Genomic DNA, 18,956 nt, shown 5'->3' on the forward strand with positions numbered 1-18,956 from the left:
GGTTTCTTGTATTATTAGACAATTTATGGAAAGGTTCAAGGTGCATAGGGGAGAAATTAAGCTTTTGGTTGTGCTTGCTGGTTTAAAAGGTGGATTTCTACTTGTTTGTATGAGGGCTGCCTCCTGTTTTATTATTTTGGCCCACAGTTTTAGAGGCACATGGTGGTATGGCAGTAGTGGTTGAACCTTCCTGCATCTGACGTCATGGGCCAACATAATAGAAATGGTGGCATTACTGTCAGAGCAGCCCTTGTCATATTTCCTTGAGGTTGAAGATGTGCTTCAAGTGATTATAAAATAAGAGAGTCTTCTTGCATGATTATTGAATGACTCTGCCATCAGAAATGTGTCACTTTCCAGAAGTAAACTGTTCCTGCACAGTCCTCCTTTTGTCCTTTTTGTTGCCTGTCTGATGTGATGTTTTAGTTTCTATGTGCATATACAGAAGGCAGTATTATGCTTTAGAAGACTTACAAGTTGTGAAAGACGTTTGCATGAAAGATCCCAACAAGGCACCCAGCCAATTCTGGTTCTGTTTTGACTTGTACACATTGTTCCCTTTCATTAGACTAAGCTGTATGGTAAGCAGTTCACAACATTATATACATTGTCTTCAATACAGTAAAGTAATACAAGGTTTCAGAGATTTCCTGGCAACTTATTTGCTTTTGACTTACACCATCATTTCAAATTCTGGACTCTCTACATTGGTTAACTATGAAGTCTTGAGGGAAAATATTATTTCTTGAAAGAGTTTTGATTTAGCAGAAATTACTTGTACTTTTGTACAAGCTTGAACAGTTTTCTGGAATGTGGGGAATAGCTGTTATTGTCTCATGGCTATTTTAAAGTAAAATTTAAGCTTGTAACATCCTTCAAAATGCTTAAATAGCCTTGTTAAAGAGAGAATTTTTACTTCAGTTTCCATCATGTAAAAGATACATAAAGGGGTCTTAGGAGGCTTGTATGTGTAGAGTAAGGTAGTTTGTAGAGATGTTGCCTGTACTCTAAGTTGTCTTTTCTACAGTCACTTCCAAAAAGACATGATTGAAGGGATGAGCAGGGTGCTTCATTCATGTTTACTCTACAAAGAACAGTTCTCACATTCTTAGTGTGTTTGTGCAAAAGTTAATTTTCCTTGCATTTCTTGAGTGTACCCTGCAGATTCATATCTATAGGGAGTTCTTTATGTGTGGACTCTGGGGAGTTACCTTTCTAATAATAAAGACCCTATGTATGCTAAATCCTTTTGGCACACTTTATTTTCTTTTAGTTCTCAGTGTGGAGCATGTAAAGGGAGGGGAAGTACAAGCACACATAAAAGCCTTCTATAAAAATAACACTAGATAAAGTTTGTTTCTCAGGTACTCATTAATCTCTAAGCAATTCCTAGAGTGACAGGGTTGAGGAAATGATTGTCTGTATAAAAGTGCAACAGTCTGTATGAAGTCCCAAGACTTTACTGCTAGGAATGTGAAGACTCAGTGTAACCACAACATAATTTCTGCTATATGCTTTTTCTGATTCTTCTCTGACATTATTTTACATGAGACAGCTGGGTTCAACAGTCTGATTTATTACGCCAATTAGCTTATTTCCCAGTGTAAAAGGGACGACATCCGTATCTTTTCTAACGAGTTAAGCCACAATCTTTTACTTAGGACTGTCTTTGGTATGAAGCCATGAAAAACCTGTGCCATCTTATAATTCCAGCATGAAAATGTAGCTCATCCCAAGAAGATTGGTTTTGCTCTCCCATGTTTGCTTCTTCTTTTTAAACATCAGCCACACTTCATCCTTGCTGACAGTTAAAGACAAGATGAATCTCTCTACTTAGACTGTAGTATATGCAAATATCTTAAGATTTTGTCACAGTTTTGGAATGAAGTGGTTACTTACAGTGGTTCATTTGTGTAAATGATTATGACAGTTTTTATTCTTACGCTGCTTTCCTTAATTGTATTTCTTTCATCCCAGCCTGCTCTGCTGTGTTTCACTTCTTCATCAGTGCAGTCAGATAGATGCCTCCCATTGCTCCTTGTTGCTTCAGCTCTTCATTTTAGTTTGTGCTGGGACACTGCTTCATGCTCTCAGTCCTGGCTTTCAGTGCTGTACAGTTCCTCACTATTTGCAGTAGTTAATTCGTCAGCTTGATGCCATCTCAGTTTCCATATAGCTGCGAATTTTTTCAGTGACACCAGTGAAAAGGAGGGTGACACCACTGCTTTTGGTTAATATAAATGTTTTTGTGGATTAAAAATACTTGAAGAAAATGTGAAAACGCGACATTTGATTTATACTTCTGAAGATCATGGCCAAAATTCTTTCTTTCACCTGAAGTTTTAGAAGGAAGCCAGAAAGCTATAAGATTTGATGAACAATACCTTTGTGGTCACAGAAGCTCGGAGCTGTCATGCTCGGCGTTATCCTTCATTCAACTCAGAAGGAGGTTGTATTCTTCGGCACTGTGTTGTAGGTGCCACATTGAGATGACAGTCAGTATGTGTCATTCAGGGGAAGTCTATGTTCTGCCTCTCCTGCACTCTGAGGCTTGACATCGTGTGCACTTTGAACATAGAAGGAAAGCCTGCATTAGATGACAAACGAAATGACTTGTGCATACTTCCTTCACAGCAGTTTATAAGCACTTGCAGTATGTTATTAAATCCGAGCTAAATTACAATTTCAGAAAGGCTATCCTCCCTCTTTTTAAAACAATAATTGGAAGTGTTTTGCTCATTATCCTATCTATTTTCCTTTTTGGATAGATATTAATGAATGCAGCATCATCCCAGGAGTCTGTGAAGGTGGTGAATGTTCTAACACAGTGGGAAGTTATTTCTGCCTCTGCCCCCGGGGATATGTCTCATCTACAGATGGCTCCCGCTGTATCGGTAGGTGTTCCATCCTGTAGACTTGAAGAACTCTTAAGATTATTGAGGCAATTGATAGACAGCAGGAGAACTTCTATCCCAGCCATCTAGCATTTTCCCCAGGACCTTGATGTCCTTACTCACTAGCATTGCTCTTTTCCGACAACTTAAATTGCATAATGTTATCCTCCTCTGATGATTGCCACAGCAGCAATCATTATCAATATTCTTGATTACTCTATGTCACTGTAGACAGGGAACTCCTGCCAGGGATCTGGGTTTGGGTCTAGGACTTTAGCTAAGACTTTACGCTGGTCTAGGACCAGCGTAAGGCATTAAATAGAATGTGCTGAGTTGTCACTAATTTGGCTAGCAAGCCAAATACTAACTTTCATTAGACTGCAGCCTTTACAAAGCAATTTATTTTAAAAATCTGCTTCAATATTTATAAGAAAGATGTATGCTTATTTTCTCAGGTGGCAATGCACTTTGTGGATCTTCTTACTAGGTTTCTTTTATACAGCTGCACGTGTCGAATATATGGTATAAACTATACTGGTGAATTAATGAAAAATACATATACAATAATGTTGTATTTTCTAGGTCTCATGTGGGTGTTCTTATTTGGGATATCTCAGAGCAGTTTGTCTTCACATTGAGAAAGGGATGGTAATTCCAAAGGGAGTTCTGAATTACAGATAGGGGAGTAAGCCAGCAGCAACACAAGACCTGCAAGGGATTTCACATGAATAATTTTTTGCATGATATAGTCAGTTTTTATATCAAGGCTCATCTGAGGAATGCCAGGCTTTGAATATATCGTGCCTCGTCTCAGGAGTACTAAGATCCTATGATTTCCAAGGTGATCAAAATTTTGATGGATTTTGGCGTATTTTTACAATCCGGTTTTTAAAATAAGCTTCCAAAACCAGTTGTACACAGAGTGCATATCATAATCTGTTAAGGCAGGCTCTTGTGTCAAACTTCTTCCTTTAAATAAGTGAACATTTGTCTGGAAGTTCCTGTACTGTCAGAGTTCTGGATAAATTAGTGCTCAAAAGAAAAGTGAGGAATGTAATCATTAATACAAATTACTTCATTTTCACCAGTTTAAGATAAATACTTGCTTTTAACAAAAATGTCAGAATGTACTTAGTTATTATAATTTATACTACATCCTTCCAACTTAATTAAGTTTTTATCCTATTCAGCATTCAGAGTATGACAGTAAATGATAGAGGATGTGTCCTTGAAAGAAATAAGACATAAAAGACATATTTATATGAGTATTTCTCATGCGGAAATACTGAAAATACAGTTGTGCATTTAGTCGACCTTTAACGTATACATAGTTTCAGTTGAAACTAATCTTGATTGAAAATGATCAAAGGGAAATAAAAGTGCTTAGAGTTATTTCTATAACTATAAATTGGAACTTTAATTCATGCAAGCAGGAGCATGTGTCGTAACAAATCCTTAGCTTAGTTACCAAGTATACACAGTAATTGTTTTATACTCTCTGATTAGTAGTTGGACACTTGAAGCGGTCATTAAATCTCATACTAACACTGAAAATGCTGTGTGAATGTTAGATTTTTAAGAGAAGACTGGATGACATTTATTCATTCAGATGTATCTACACATAAGAAAAAATAATTTCATAGATATTCTGATGTCACAGTTGTTATGTTGTCTTAATTTTTGTCACACTGGGCTTTTCAGAGTTGTATCTAGTGTCTATTTGTGTTGCTTGGTATCCTTGGTATCAGCCATGTCCCATGTTAGCTTGAACAGACTTTAGGATCTTAGATGTACTGTTTATACACTGAGAGCGTGACTTGAATGAGGCCCTGAAACTGTTAGCCACTTTGATGCTTTCAGGCACCTAAGATACTAATAGATACTGAGGTAACTATTATTGCCCCAACTGCAACCTAAGGGAAGGCAGCTGGAGTGGAGGAATCTTGCTGATAGTGCAGGGGAACTGCGGGTCTTTTTCTGGGAGGTGGGATGGCTGCTGCTTTGAAGAAGCTAGTGCAGGCCCTCCTTAGTGCAGGCCCAGCTCCTGCTGTTGGGCAGCCACGTTGAGCACTGCAGCATCTTTGTCAACTTTTGAGATCAGAGCAGTGTAATGCTTTATGATTAAAAATGTGTGAGCGAACAGTTCTTTAGTGTGCTGTAAGGAGAAATCTTTGATGCCTCTCCTCACCCAAACCTTCTGCCGTATTTTGTAGCATTGGGTTCTTTGCTTTACACTCCAGAGTCTATGAAATATTTTGGCCTTTTCTTTTTAAAAGATGAATGAAATCTCCTGATGTTCAACTAAATGTTCAAAATGATTCTTAAACATAGCTTTTGAGTGAGGGCCTGTCACTTCAAAAATGCTTATAATTAAGATTTATGTTTTTGACCTTAGCAACTGTTTTCTTTATTTTATGTAAAGAATTTCCTTCTAAAATCTAGCTTACATCTCTCTTCTTTTAGTTTAAAGCCATTTCTCCTTATCTCTTTACTGTCAGACCTTGTAAAAAATCCACTTCTGTTTATAATCTCCCCTCAAGTACTGTAAGGCTGCATTGAGGTCTCCCTCACTGCCTTCTTTTTTCCAGGCCAGAGAAAAGACCAGTTCTTCCAGCCTGTCTTTGCAGGAGAGGTGCTCCAGCCCTCTGGTTATCATACCGCCTACTTCTTCACAGGGCCTCCTTCAACATCCTTCCTTTGCTGGGGGCCTGGTTGCAGTACACCAGATGGAGCCTCACAAGGACAGACTAGAACGGAACAGTGATCTGCCTCATGCATACTGTTTTGTTTTACTGCTTATGTTAATTGTTGGAAAATACTTCAATGAAAATGAATAGCTGACTTTTGTTCTTCTTGCATGTTTTTTATCTTCAAAAGTTGTTAATTTCAGTGAAATGACTCAATGCTTTTAAGAGCATGATGATGTTCGCACGAGGCTACACTTGGTAGGAGTTTTGCAAAAAGAAATCTCCTGGTTTTGCTTGTTTAAATAAAACCAATGCTAGTTTTCAGTCCTTGTATATATCTGCTTTTTATACCTACTTGATTCTCATAGTGTTTCAAAGTTAGCAGCTTTTTGAAATGAATACGTTAAAATAGAATGAGTTTATTATTTTCCAGTGACTATTTCTGGGAACCTGCTATAGCCATTCTTTGTTATATTGAAGCTGTATTATGAGCAGAGGTAATAAATTGATCAACTAAGTATTTTTCCTTGCAGTAAATTAGTAGAAGTTTGTCATAGTCCAGCAAGTAACATGATTTTCTTCAAGTCATTTGAGTAACAATTGCATATAAATGTCCTAATCATTTTACTGTGACTGCATTGAAATATACACTTTTCTTCCACTTTTATATACACTTTTCTTTTTTGATTGTTGAGTAGCAGAGCAGGCTGTGATATAAAATATTTAGTTGCTGATAGTCTCTTTTTTCAAATTTTATTATTGGCTTAGCCTTGTTCTTTTACAAGCTGTATATCAGTGATGCTGTTCAGTAGGTAATACCTGTAGTGAATAAGGATAGATGTGGTTGGGACTACAGTAACAGTCACGGAATGATTGAAATTGTCAGGGACCTCTGAGTCCATGCAATCCAATCCCAGACCCAACAAGGGCACCCAGAACAGGGTGCCTGATCCTTTGGCCAGGTGACTTCGGAGTATCACTATGGAGGAGACCCCACAGCCCTTGGGCAGCTTTTTCCAGGGCTCTCTCCCCCACATAGTTAAAGCATGTTTTCTGATGTTCAGACAAAACCTGCTGTGTTTAAGTCTGTGCCTGTTGTTGCTTGCCCTATTGAAACCAAGAAAAGGGAAGGACTGGTAAAGGAGAATGAGTAATTATTGAGGTCCTTATGTCCTGTATACATTGGGATCTCGGCTGGGATCTGAATCTGAAGAACGTGCTATTTGCTTTCTTCTAAAAACTCACCTAACAAAGTCTGAAATAATTGTGTGTAATACCCATAGGATTTCTGTTCTTTCCCAAAACTTCTGTACTGAGTGTTGACGATGCTAATATAAAAAGTGTACCTAGTCCTTTCCACAAAATAATTTCTGAAAGAAATTGAGTACTTGTCATTACCGGAAGGAAAGATGAGTTTGACAACTAGATGTTAGATTAATGCAATTCTAGTATCACTCAAACTAAAAGAACATGAAGTAAATTAAATATAGAATGGATTGGTACTGATCATCTCAGATACTTATTGGATGTTTTGCTTTGTTTTTAGATACAACATTTCAAACATTTTAGTGCTTATATGAATTGAATAAGGGAAAGTAGCTTTGAGAGTTCACGTTACTATTTTTTGTTTTTTTGTTTTTTTTAAATTGGCTTCCAGATCAGAGGACAAGTACATGTTTCTCCAACCTAGTGAATGGCCGCTGTGCCCAGGAACTTCCTGGTAGATTCACCAAAAGGCAGTGCTGCTGTGAGTCTGGCCGGTGCTGGGCCATTGGATCTGTTCCAGAGATGTGTCCTGTTAGAGGATCTGGTGAGTGGTCTGGTGGGGTTTTTTTGTTGTTTTGTTTTGTTTTCTCCTTGCTGTCCCTTCTACTTTAGCTGGAGATCATTTTAAACTACTTTAAAATGTAGGCTAAAAAGAAAGAGATTTAGATTATTACTCATTCTTGTGTTTTTAATAATGATATTTCCATCTGTGAGCAATTTTTTTCTGGTCCTTTATTGTTTGGGACTAGTTTCTTTAACGTCCTTTTGTTGACATTGGAAATAGTTCTCGGGAAATGGGGAAGATTTTGTGGTCAAGCTCAAAGAGGAAATGACTCTGAGGGTCCATAGTTCATTTCGATTTAAAGGAACAGCTGCTCTCTCTTTTCATAAAATTTCATGTTACTTTGAACTAGGAATGCATCAGTATTTCATTTATTCTTTCAACTCTATACTCACAGAACAATATTCCACATCCCTCATGAAATGTGTTTCCAGTTTATCTGTATCAAAATCTCTGAGGTATCAGGGAGTTAGTGTTGTTGGAAACATCAACAAAACGGTTTAAACGTACGGTTGTAAATTAAGATATTTCATTTTATTATTCTTAGTGACCTCCTTCAAATAACACCTGTCACAACTGTGGAATTCCCTTGAGATTAGAAATGGGAGAGGGAACACATAATAGTAAAGACAATGAGGTTGCTGCAGCGCGCAAAGATCTGTATCTTCCTAATAAGCTGACTTAGAAGAACTCATTTACTTTACGCCTCTTTTTGTGTTCCTCTTCAATAGATGAACACCGCAGGCTTTGTGTGGATGGTGTGCCTGCTGGAGGTGGCTCCAGAGGTGGTGGTGGAACTGGAGGAAACGGATTCCTTCCAGGTGGCAATGGCAATGGCTACAGCCCAGGAGGAGCAGGATTCATTCCCATCCCTGGAAATAATGGTTTCTCCCCAGGTGTAGGTGGAGCAGGAGTAGGAACGGGTGGTCAGACCCCCACTGGGAATGGCCCAATAATAACAGGGCTAAGTAAGTATTTGTGTTGTTATTACTTTCTAATCTTTTTTGATTCTTTCAATTTTTTTTCCTGTTCTTCTGCTTTGTTTTTATTCTGAAAATGGCATTGTGTTCTTTACGCATGTTTTTAGCATGCCTTTGCATTCAGCCACATACAGGAGACTTCAAATCACATATTAGAGGGCTAGGGATTCCTTTTTCCGACAGGAGTTCAAATGTATGGATTTGTTTTCTTCGCTTCACTTAGAGAGTCCTTCAGCCTATAGCCATCTTTTGGGTTTGTGTTTACAAGTTGTTTTCACTTACCACATGACTTATCATGACTAAGTTTTGTGTTTATCACAGTCTCCTGGTGGTAAGAGCTTTACATTGATTTATCTATTAACTCTATGCCAGTTTATCTAGTCATATACAGCTCACATGTTGGCTTCCCAATTCACCATGAAGATTTGGATTTTCCAGTTGTGCTGGTGCCTGCTGATCCATCTTTGTCAGCACTAATAAATTCCAAAGTACTTCCAAAATACTTAGCACTTAAAATAAATTATTCTCTTTCATTGTTTTCCCAAACATAGAACTCACCCATTCTGCAAGAACACTTCCTTGACTGAAAGCCCAAAGTGAAGTCTCATATATGTAAAGTTTACTTGTACTTGAAAATACAAATATTTGACTTGTGTTCTGCTGTTTGTTTTTTTTTTCATATTAGCAATACTCAATCAGACAATAGACATCTGTAAGCATCATCCAAACCTTTGTTTAAATGGACGTTGTATACCAACCATCTCTAGTTACCGTTGTGAGTGCAATATGGGGTATAAGCAGGATGCAAACGGTGATTGTATTGGTAAGTAAAAATTTCTTAAATCTGTTATTGTCTTTTAAAACACTAACATTTTTTAGCTTTCTTTTTTTGCTCAAGAAAAATGCATTCTATCTTTGTACCACAAATGTCATTATGTGAATAATATTGCTCTTGTGAAAGGGAGTGCAGGGACTGTGACATTACTTACACAGAATAATTTATAATCTTCATGAGAGGAAGCAGGTATGCTTCCTAAAAGAAAATCTTGACTCAAAAATATGGTTATTGAGTATTGGTCTACTTGGTGGATATAGTACATTGTTTTCTTTACATTCAGCAAGTTCTCATTTACACTTTCATAATGCTCTCATAGCTCTGTTTTATTTGTAGAATTAATGTTGAATGACATTCAAGGCAACTAGGATCAGAATTCTTGCTTTTAAAGACACTAAATCAGTAATTGAATGGATTAGTTAACTTTTGTTTTTGTTTACATTTAATGTAGAAATATTAAATATTAAATTAATTATATTAAATACTAACTTCCTATAAATAAGCACTAAATTCTAAATTTTGTGCTTCTGTTCAATTATTGCAGACATCATTCTTACTCTGCGAAATGTTTTTATGAGAAAGTTGTATGGAAAAAAAAAAGTAAATTTAGCATACAATATACTACATAGAAAGAATCCTAAGGTCCTAAGTAGAAAGCTGTGGCTCTCTTGATTGAATTAACTTACTGATTCTTTTTATTAAGAGATTTGAAATCTGTGAATGAAAAGTAAGGTTTTTAAGTATTAAAAGTGTACATACATATATATGTATATATATATACACACACATATATAGGCGTTCTATGTACATATTGTAGAATTTCGTTACAGAAGCTGTGCTTTTCGAATTACTTTCTAGTGTCTCCTAGATAAGGTGAAAATGCAGAATCAGAGAATCACAAAAAATTGTAGTTACTAGAGTCATTAAAATAATGTTGTAATCCAAGGCCATCAACTAAAAGCTGGGAATTATTGCTGCTCTGAATTGCATGTTTTCCTTTCCTCCTGAATTGCAAACTGAGTACCAGGACTTTTCTGGCTTGGCATGCTGCCTTCTGGAGAAGTGAAATGGGACAAGAGTTGAATAGTAGTTTACACTGGATGCCCCTGTTTGTTACTGATGTCACTGTTTTCCTTTCCCACGCCAATTTGATATGTCCCCTGGGAGGATGTTGAAGGGATCAGGAACACAGGAAGTGCTCTTCTTAATCATCCTAGTTGGAAACTGGGACCTGAGCAGAAGAAAGAGAGTGGAATGTGAATATGTGGCTACATGGATGTTACCACACTAAAGGTTGTGAATGCTAAGATCTTGGATGCATCCTTGGTAGATCAGGCATGTTGACATCACACAGAACATAACTGAACAGGAGAGGCAGTAGTACACTGTCAGCAAGCTGACTAGGCTCAGCAGCAGGGCTATAAACTGGATTTGAGAGGGAAAAGAGTTGTGCTGCTGAGTGGCAAAGGAAGAGCCAGGGAACACTGTCACTTGAGGAAACAAACAGGGTAAACTCAGATTTGTCCCAGAGGATTTTGGGAGTTTCCTTCAAGAAAATAATGCTGCTGGTATCCCAGCTGAAGTGGTTGTACACAAGTGCATGCAGCATGGGAAATATGCGGAAGGAGGTGGAAACTGTGGTGCAGTTAGAAAACTGTGACCTAGTTGCTACCACAGAATCATGGAGGGACAAATTTCACAACTGGAATACTACAATTGAGGGCTACAAACTTTCTAAAAGGGATAGGCCCAGCAAGAGGGCTTGGAGGAGTTGCCCTCTGTCCTCTGAGAAACAGCCACGAACAGACTGAGAGAGCTTGTGGGTTGAAATTAGGAAACAAAAAAGATGGTGCTGGGGCTCTACTAGAGGCAGGGGAAGATGGGGCAGGCACAGAACTGAACTTGGCAAGGAGCATAAGAAGGGATTATACAAGTACATTGGTTAGAAGAGATGTGCCTTCCAGAACATTTGTCAGGGCACATGAGGGATCAGCAGGTGATCTGAGACGGCCAGCATGGCTTCACTAAGGGCAGACTGTGCCTGGTAGTCTGGTAGCTTTCTGTGATGGACTGATGGCATTGGTGGACAAAGGAAAGGCAACTGATGTCTTCTGCTTGGACCTTGTGCAAGTTCTTTCATGTGGTCCCACACCACATCCTCATCTCTAAAATGGAGAAATATGCATTTTGAAGTCTCCCAGTGCAAGAAGACACGGAGATGCTGGACTAAGGAAAGTAGTTTAGTACCTTTCTCTCAGTTTTTTTGTGTGCTTGGAGAGTGTTAAGGTTCATCTTCTAAATTGTCATCTGTGATATATATAGCAAACCCAACTTTTATCAGCTTTTTTCTCTTTGGCAAAAGTTTTATAGAACGCTTATCTGGCTGAGAAATAATAGGGATTTATTCTCTTGCTACATTCTTGGGCCACAGGAAGTATAAGTGCATTGTAGTTGAGGAATAGGAATGTCGGTGTAAGTCTGCTTTGCCTGGATATACTTTGTTTCCATTGTGTTTAGAATTCTTGCCATTTGTTGACAGCAATTAATTTTGTGTCACTGTAATCAGTTATCTCCAGACTGTGGTGAGCCTTGACTCTTGGGAAACTATTTTGGAAGGCTCTAAGTATCTCCTGAAAGCTGGCATACTTAAATAATCTGAACTAATCATTACTAATTATTTTGACTTTTCAGTGGCTTGTACTTTAAGGAGCTGCTTATATTTGGGAGACCTTGTATGAGATGGTGAACTTTATGAATATTTATCTCGATAACACAGCTTTGTTTCACTGTTACTTTCTAATGGCATTACAAAGAAGTAGTAAGAGTGTATTAAGTGCCACATTGAAGTGCTGGTCTGTGAATATTAGTTGCTGTGAATCACATAAAGTTGTCTTGGAACTTTAGACAAGAAATTAACTGCATGTGTGTATTGATATATATTAACTCATATTAGAGGGTTGCTTCAGTCTAAATTAAGTACTTTTCTCGTACTGAAATAACACGACTTGGGGTATTGATAACATTTGAATTTCACTAAGTAAAGTAGGGTTAATGGTATATAAATGATCTCTGCTTCTGTGCTGCTCTCTCTGGCTGCCTACTCCCCATACAGTAAATTAAGAAGCCAGAAGTTATTAAACATTTTTGTTTAAAGAAAAGAAAATCATTATTTCAAAGGTATTCTGACAAATCAAAACATAATCATATCGCATCACATCATAGAATGGCTTGGGCTGAAAGGGTCCTTAAAGCCCACCCAGCCCCTGCTGTGGGCAGGGCTGCCCCCCACCAGCTCAGCTGCCCAGGGCCCCAGCCAACCTGACCTACAGATGCCTACAGGGAAGGGGCACCACAGCTTCTCTGGGCAGCTGTGCCAGGGCCTCACTGCCCTCTGAGTAATTAATTTCCTTCTAATGGTTAACTTAAATCAACCTTCCTTTAGGAAGGTTCCTTCCCCTCTTCTCCTATCACTATGAGACCATGTGAAAAATCAACTTGCTGTGTGCTGATAGGATCTCTTTAAGTACTGGAAGTTACATACTGCACTTTGACTTAAACTTGCATTATGCATCTCTCATGATGGAATGTTACCTGATGAATCTTAAGGACCAATAGCAGTGCTAAGTGATCTCACACTAAAAGTCATTTTTTCAAATTGGTACATGTTTGTAATACTGCTACATTTAATTAATTTTGTTGATAAAAACCCTATATAAAACTGTAAGTACATTGAAAGTGGCAGTAATCAAATAGCTGTGGTCTGTTGCGATTTGTATTACCAGACAACTAGACTTCTGTGTTTTAAATTTTATAATGGATCTTCACACTCATCATAGTAAGTCTTAAGTGAGTTTTGGAAGTTCCATTTTGTCTCTTCTGACAAGTGTTACAGGTGAAACCCTGAGAAATGCATATAATTGTGATGTAAGTGATGAAAAAGAAATATTTGTCACTGAAAAGAGGTGTGCAGGGGGATAGAATGAAATGGGCTAAATATCTGTCTCATCTGCTTCCTGTTTACAATGCTTGAATATGCATGTTTGCAATGCAAACTCAAAGCCAACAACTTCTTTATATTAACATATATTTGCTATTTCCCTTTTTTACCAACAGCTTATAAAAATAAGAGGAACTTAAAATGAATGTTTTATGGGAAAATCATCTCACGCACAAGGCTTCTCAGGGATTTTCAAAGCTTATGTCAGCTATTTCAAAGAGGAGCATTGCATTCTTGCTGTAGAATTTATAAATTAATTTACAGTGAGATCCACTTATAACATGAACATTTCTTTAACAGATTAAGCTAATTGGCTTATAATATGCCATAAATGCTAATCTCTGTAGGAAAACTAAACAGTATAGAAGAGTGCCTTATCTATTATTTGTAAGTTTCCTCTGTCCTCCCCTATCCTAAAGCAACATAAATATACAGTAAATTCATTTGAATTACAGTGTTTGGCAAGATGTTAATGTGAAAATATGATTTAGACTTTGACATCTTTTTGGTAGCTGAGAACTTTGCTCTGATAGAGTCATGCTCAGATCTCCTTTGTTCCCAAACTGGCTGAGCACTGGGGAAATATGTCTACTGAAGACGAGAAGCATCCCAACAAACAGGCACTGTGGAGAAGCCTGAGGGGAGGAAGCTGCTATAACTACACAGACATATTTTTTTTGCAATGTAAAAAGCTGATATGTTTTGTCTTCTAAATTGTATTTAACATTCTGAATTTCTCTTTTCTTTACTTTGCTTCATTCTTGTGGTTTTACTGGAGTGATGGCTATGCAAAAAGGAATAGGCTAAATATGTGTAAAAGAAGGTATTTGATTCTTCCATTTGTTTTACCTCCGTTTACTTAACTGTTTACCCAAAACAATCTGGTTATATCTAAGCACCAGGAATATTGTAAGCCAGCTCACAAAATCATTGATTTGGTAGTCCTAGATCTTATTGAGTTGTATATTGATGCCACTGGTTTTAACTGTATACACATTAAATCCTATGAAGTGTGTGATGTTGTTTATATTAATTGGCACATGTATAATCTAGCTATTCATGTTACAGCACTTTAAAGAAGTATGCATTTATTTAACAGTAAGTGAAAATCATAGAGTCGTAGAATGGCCTGTGTTGGAAAACAATACTTTTTGTGAGTTTAATCTCTAATTCAGTGCTATTATTTTCAAGATATAATGATTTAAGTTTTAAAACTAGAACTGATAAAGGTGGGAGCTTGTGGAGGACTTCAGAAACCATAATGAGGAACAGACAATGTGGTTTTGGAGCTAGGAATAACTTTCTCAGTCTAGAGTCACAATTGGTTCATAGAAAGCCATTGGGAATCAAACCTGAGAAGGGTTCTTGAAAGGCAATAAGTTTTCAGAGCCCTGTGTGAGATGGGAGTAATTTCTGATCGGTTACCTAAAATTTAAACTGGTTGAAGTGTATTTCTGGTTATATTACCAGTTGCTCCAAAAAACTGAAAGCTTTTGAAGAGGAAAATAAGGTGCATTCTAGAGAATAAGTAGGGTAAAAGCAGCACTACTGAAATGTAAAAACATGCTTTTTAAGTGCCTTCTTTGATTAGTGCTGGTTATGTTCTAAAGAACAAGTTGTTATTCAGTTAAAAGAGACTCTGCTGACTAAAGGGTTGCTTTAACCTGGCAACTGTCAGATACTGTGATGCAGTGACACTGTTTCTTGAAAATATCAGGCTAGTTTGCTGTGAGAACTGTGTGTTCTTAGGAAAGTCATGATTTTGTATCATGAACAAGTTTTAAGTTTCAAGATTTGACAGTTTGCTGTCTTTTTCACTTAGAAGCTTATAGGCTTGAAAAATAAGATGTGTACATGGTGTTTTGACTGATGTTCCCCTGTGCTGCCAACAGATGTTGATGAGTGCACGTCCAACCCATGCTCTAATGGAGATTGTGTCAACACACCTGGTTCATATTACTGCAAGTGCCATGCGGGTTTCCAGAGAACTCCTACCAAGCAAGCTTGCATTGGTAAGAAAATTGGCTTCATGTCTACTGATATTGCAGATGTTCTGTCTCCTGTCAGATTATGTTCAATGTAGTTGCTAGTGCTATTTCAGTAAATTCCAATAGACTTTGTGTTAGTTAGAATCCTTGTTCTGGGCTGCCATTTCGCTGATGATGTTATTCCATTATGCTGGAATACCTAGTATTTGACCAGTCCATTCTAAACAAGAATTCTACAAAAAATTAGGAAATGGACTATTATTGTGCAAGTGTGTATTTATGTATGGAAGCAGATGAATGTTTGGACAGGTTTTTAGAGGTGCTTTCAATTTGTAATTGTTGAGCACCACTGCCATAAGTTTATTGTACAAGTTTGCAAGATACTATTTTTTTGTATCTCCAATGGAAAGAGAGCGAATTCTTAACTATTTATTATTTTTTTCAAAGTAATATTTAAGCAACATCCCTGCATTTTTCAATGCAATTATCGTCACTATATGCATTTTTATTTTATGGTACCTTTTCCCTTTTTGTTTTTTTTTTTTCCCCTCCCCCTCAGATATAGATGAGTGCATCCAGAATGGTGTCCTTTGTAAAAATGGCCGATGTGTAAACACTGATGGAAGTTTTCAGTGTATTTGCAATGCTGGATTTGAATTGACTACAGATGGAAAAAACTGTGTGGGTAAGAACTCGTCTTCATATATGGCATGCACTGGTCTGGTGATTGTAGAAATTGTACTTCATAGTGCTCTTTACCTTTTGTGAAATAAGACATGACCTGATGTGAACTTAATCCTCTGTGATCAAATAGACATTGTATGAAACAGTGTGCTTTCAAATAACAGTTGATGTCATTTTTGTTCTCAAAGCTACATCTCAGGAGACACGGGTAGTTCAGTGCCAGCAATAGCATTTTTGCCTAAAGCTTCACAGTAAGCACTTCGTATATCAGCATTGATGAAGAAATCACTGTTTTTATATTAGCTGTTCTGCATCAAAAAATCTTCCAAGATAAAAAGCAGTTTGCAGCAAGCTTTTAATTAGAACAGGTGATTGAAGCTTTCACATAATAAAGACTGTGCATTGTTATTCCATGCACAGTCTGCTGAAACACACAAAACAACTGATTATAATGGTGTACACATCTGCTGCTTTGTCTGTAGATTGAAAACTTCAGATGTTTCATCAGTTAAAAGAGAAATGTAATCTTAAAGTGAAGGAGTCTGTCACATCTCTTATGACTGCTTATTCACACTGTGTCATATTTTGGAGGTGAAGAGGTATAAACAATTCTCTTTGCAATGCTTTGCAGACCATGATGAATGTACAACTACAAACATGTGTTTAAATGGGATGTGCATAAATGAGGATGGGAGTTTTAAATGCATCTGCAAACCAGGATTTGTTCTGTCTCCAAATGGGCGGTACTGTACTGGTATGTACAACTGTGGAATAACAGTGAGAGAGTTTTGACTAAAACAGCATTTATTATTATTTCCTGCATTTTCATTCGTGCAAAAATGGCAATCTCATCAGATTGATTTGATATCATACTAGTACCTTACTAATTTGTTACTGAGGATGTCTTACGCTTCCTGAAAATAGTTCTTTAATTTACATTCTTAAATTTTCTTTTGAAATAACTGAATTATTTAGCACTATTACAAAGTACTGCAACAGATGATAAATTAGGTTGAAACATCTTGGAATCATTTCAAATGCAGCAAAATATGCAAACCTTTTATGAAATGGTAGAATTAGTAGAATACAGGAAGTTTAAAATGGTTAAAATGTTTTATTTTGAACATACTTGAATATTCCTTCTGTCCCACTATTCTAGCAATTCAAAATTTAGGACACCATATTTGGTAAATATAGTTAGAATCCTTTTTAAATGAGATTGTGGAAACACTGCATAAAATGGTTTAGGAACAGAGCCTGATTTAGTTTCTGTTCAAGTATTGGAAAATGCCTGTTGCAGCTAGTAGAAGTAGGTTTGAGTGTGAGGCATTTCTAGGAGGTAGAAAATTATGTAAATACATTAGCTTTTCTGCCTTGAAGTTGAACTGTTTATATTATTTGTGTTTTTCTTAATGTGCATATATGGCTGGGCTATTCACTTAGAAATTCACAACCATTAAAAATTACTTGAAGTTAAAGTTCAGTATCATACGGATATTCTGTGAGTTTCTTTTATCAGAAGATGAACAAAGGGCAACATTTATCACTAATTTTGCTCCATCTGAAGTACCTTGCTGTTCCATAAAGTTTTTTTCTGACATTTTAGTGCCCAGCTGGAATTCTGATTACATAGTATGATTCCTAGCTGAGATTTTATTAGAAACAAACCTAGCATGTCTCAGTGATTCATCTGCTATCAAATAGACAATAGGTGGTGTTCTAAAAACACTATCTGTAAACCTGCTTAAACAGCAAATATGTTGTTGAATTGTGTTTCCTCCTGATAGACATTGATGAATGTCAGACATCGGGAATTTGCATGAATGGTCATTGCATAAATACTGAAGGATCCTTTCGATGCGAATGTCCGCCTGGCTTGGCTGTTGGAGTTGATGGTCGTGTGTGTGTAGGTGAGTGAGACTTTTTTTTAATTGAAAGGTAAGGGGACTTACGCATTATATGATATCCTTCTGGGACATGTTGTCATCAGCTGTAGAATTAAAATAAACCAAGGAGGTCTTTTTCTTAAATAAAATTGACCTTTTTTGTTTTGCTCTGTTATATGTTTGTTTCCAGGTGTGTACATATGTATATACATTCAGAATTATATTCAGTTGCACAACTTCTACTTCAGTTCACAAAAGGAAGTGTATCTACTGTGGGGCACTGATATTTTTGCACTCCTGTTTCCTTATCTTTCTCTAACCTGGAAACATTCTCCCCCTACCATAGTGTTAAAAAAGATAAAGCTTTAGCAAGAGAAGGAGCAAAAATTAGATGAATAGGTTCTGTGAAATCAAATCTTTATTGCTGATTATTAGGAATTCTATCACATAAAACCAATGTTAAAAGTCAAGAAGCTTACATTTCTTTGTGGAATCAGGCTGGTGCCACCTCTTGTTTACCTGTTACTCTTCTGATCTTAATAAAAAGTAGATTCTTAGATTCAGCTGGAATGCAAGTATTTGTTATTTTAAACTAATGAGATTTTTTAGTAAGCAAAACTGTACTAAAAATTGAACCAACAAAAACAAGGATTGTTCTCTGGTCAGGTTGTTTGTTTTCTTCTAGTTTATTAAAGGTTTGGAGAAAAGCAGTCAAAAGATGTAAGAATGAGAAGAAGCTTTGTGTACTGTTTTTAATATAGGAATTTCACTGCATATGACACAGCAGCAAAACCAGATTTGAGTACAAGCTGTTCAGTACCTTTTTCATGGTCCAAGTTGGCCTCATCTTCACCCTTGTCAGTGATACAGCTGCAAAGAATCAGTTCTGTGTTCCCATTTACCTAATGTTGCCACAGTTCTAGCAGTGAAATGCATCACAAATTGGCTGTCACCTGTGAACAATATGTTTTATTTGAAAGTGTTTAATTCCACATATCATAGCTTTAGGGTTTACCATAAAAGCTTAAATTTTCAACAGGAAATATCCTTAATATGGGAAAAATCATAAGGCAGAATCATGATTTATTTGGAAAGTTCTCTTTAAAAAGATGATGTAATTATTCCAGGTCTAAAAGAAAAGAGGAAATTTCCAATAGTGCGTAACAAAGATGTCCTT

The 18,956-nt window shown here is 36.9% G+C and overlaps 1 protein-coding gene across 3 annotated transcripts in view; it reads left to right on the forward strand.

Moving 5' to 3' along the window:
- Positions 1-18,956, forward strand: part of FBN2 (fibrillin 2) — a 163,080-nt gene that overhangs the window by 51,199 nt on the left and 92,925 nt on the right. For 2 of the 3 annotated variants that reach the window (XM_048931325.1, XM_048931327.1), the window contains exons 8-15: positions 2,769-2,894; positions 7,239-7,391; positions 8,141-8,377; positions 9,075-9,212; positions 15,114-15,233; positions 15,769-15,894; positions 16,525-16,647; positions 17,681-17,803. In XM_048931325.1, the coding sequence (XP_048787282.1) occupies positions 2,769-2,894; positions 7,239-7,391; positions 8,141-8,377; positions 9,075-9,212; positions 15,114-15,233; positions 15,769-15,894; positions 16,525-16,647; positions 17,681-17,803 (1,146 nt within the window). The remainder of the gene's footprint in view (positions 1-2,768; positions 2,895-7,238; positions 7,392-8,140; positions 8,378-9,074; positions 9,213-15,113; positions 15,234-15,768; positions 15,895-16,524; positions 16,648-17,680; positions 17,804-18,956) is intronic. The other variant, XM_048931326.1, reaches the window with a different exon arrangement.

Source organism: Lagopus muta, chromosome Z (assembly GCF_023343835.1).
Source record: "Lagopus muta isolate bLagMut1 chromosome Z, bLagMut1 primary, whole genome shotgun sequence".
NCBI lineage: Eukaryota > Metazoa > Chordata > Aves > Galliformes > Phasianidae > Lagopus > Lagopus muta.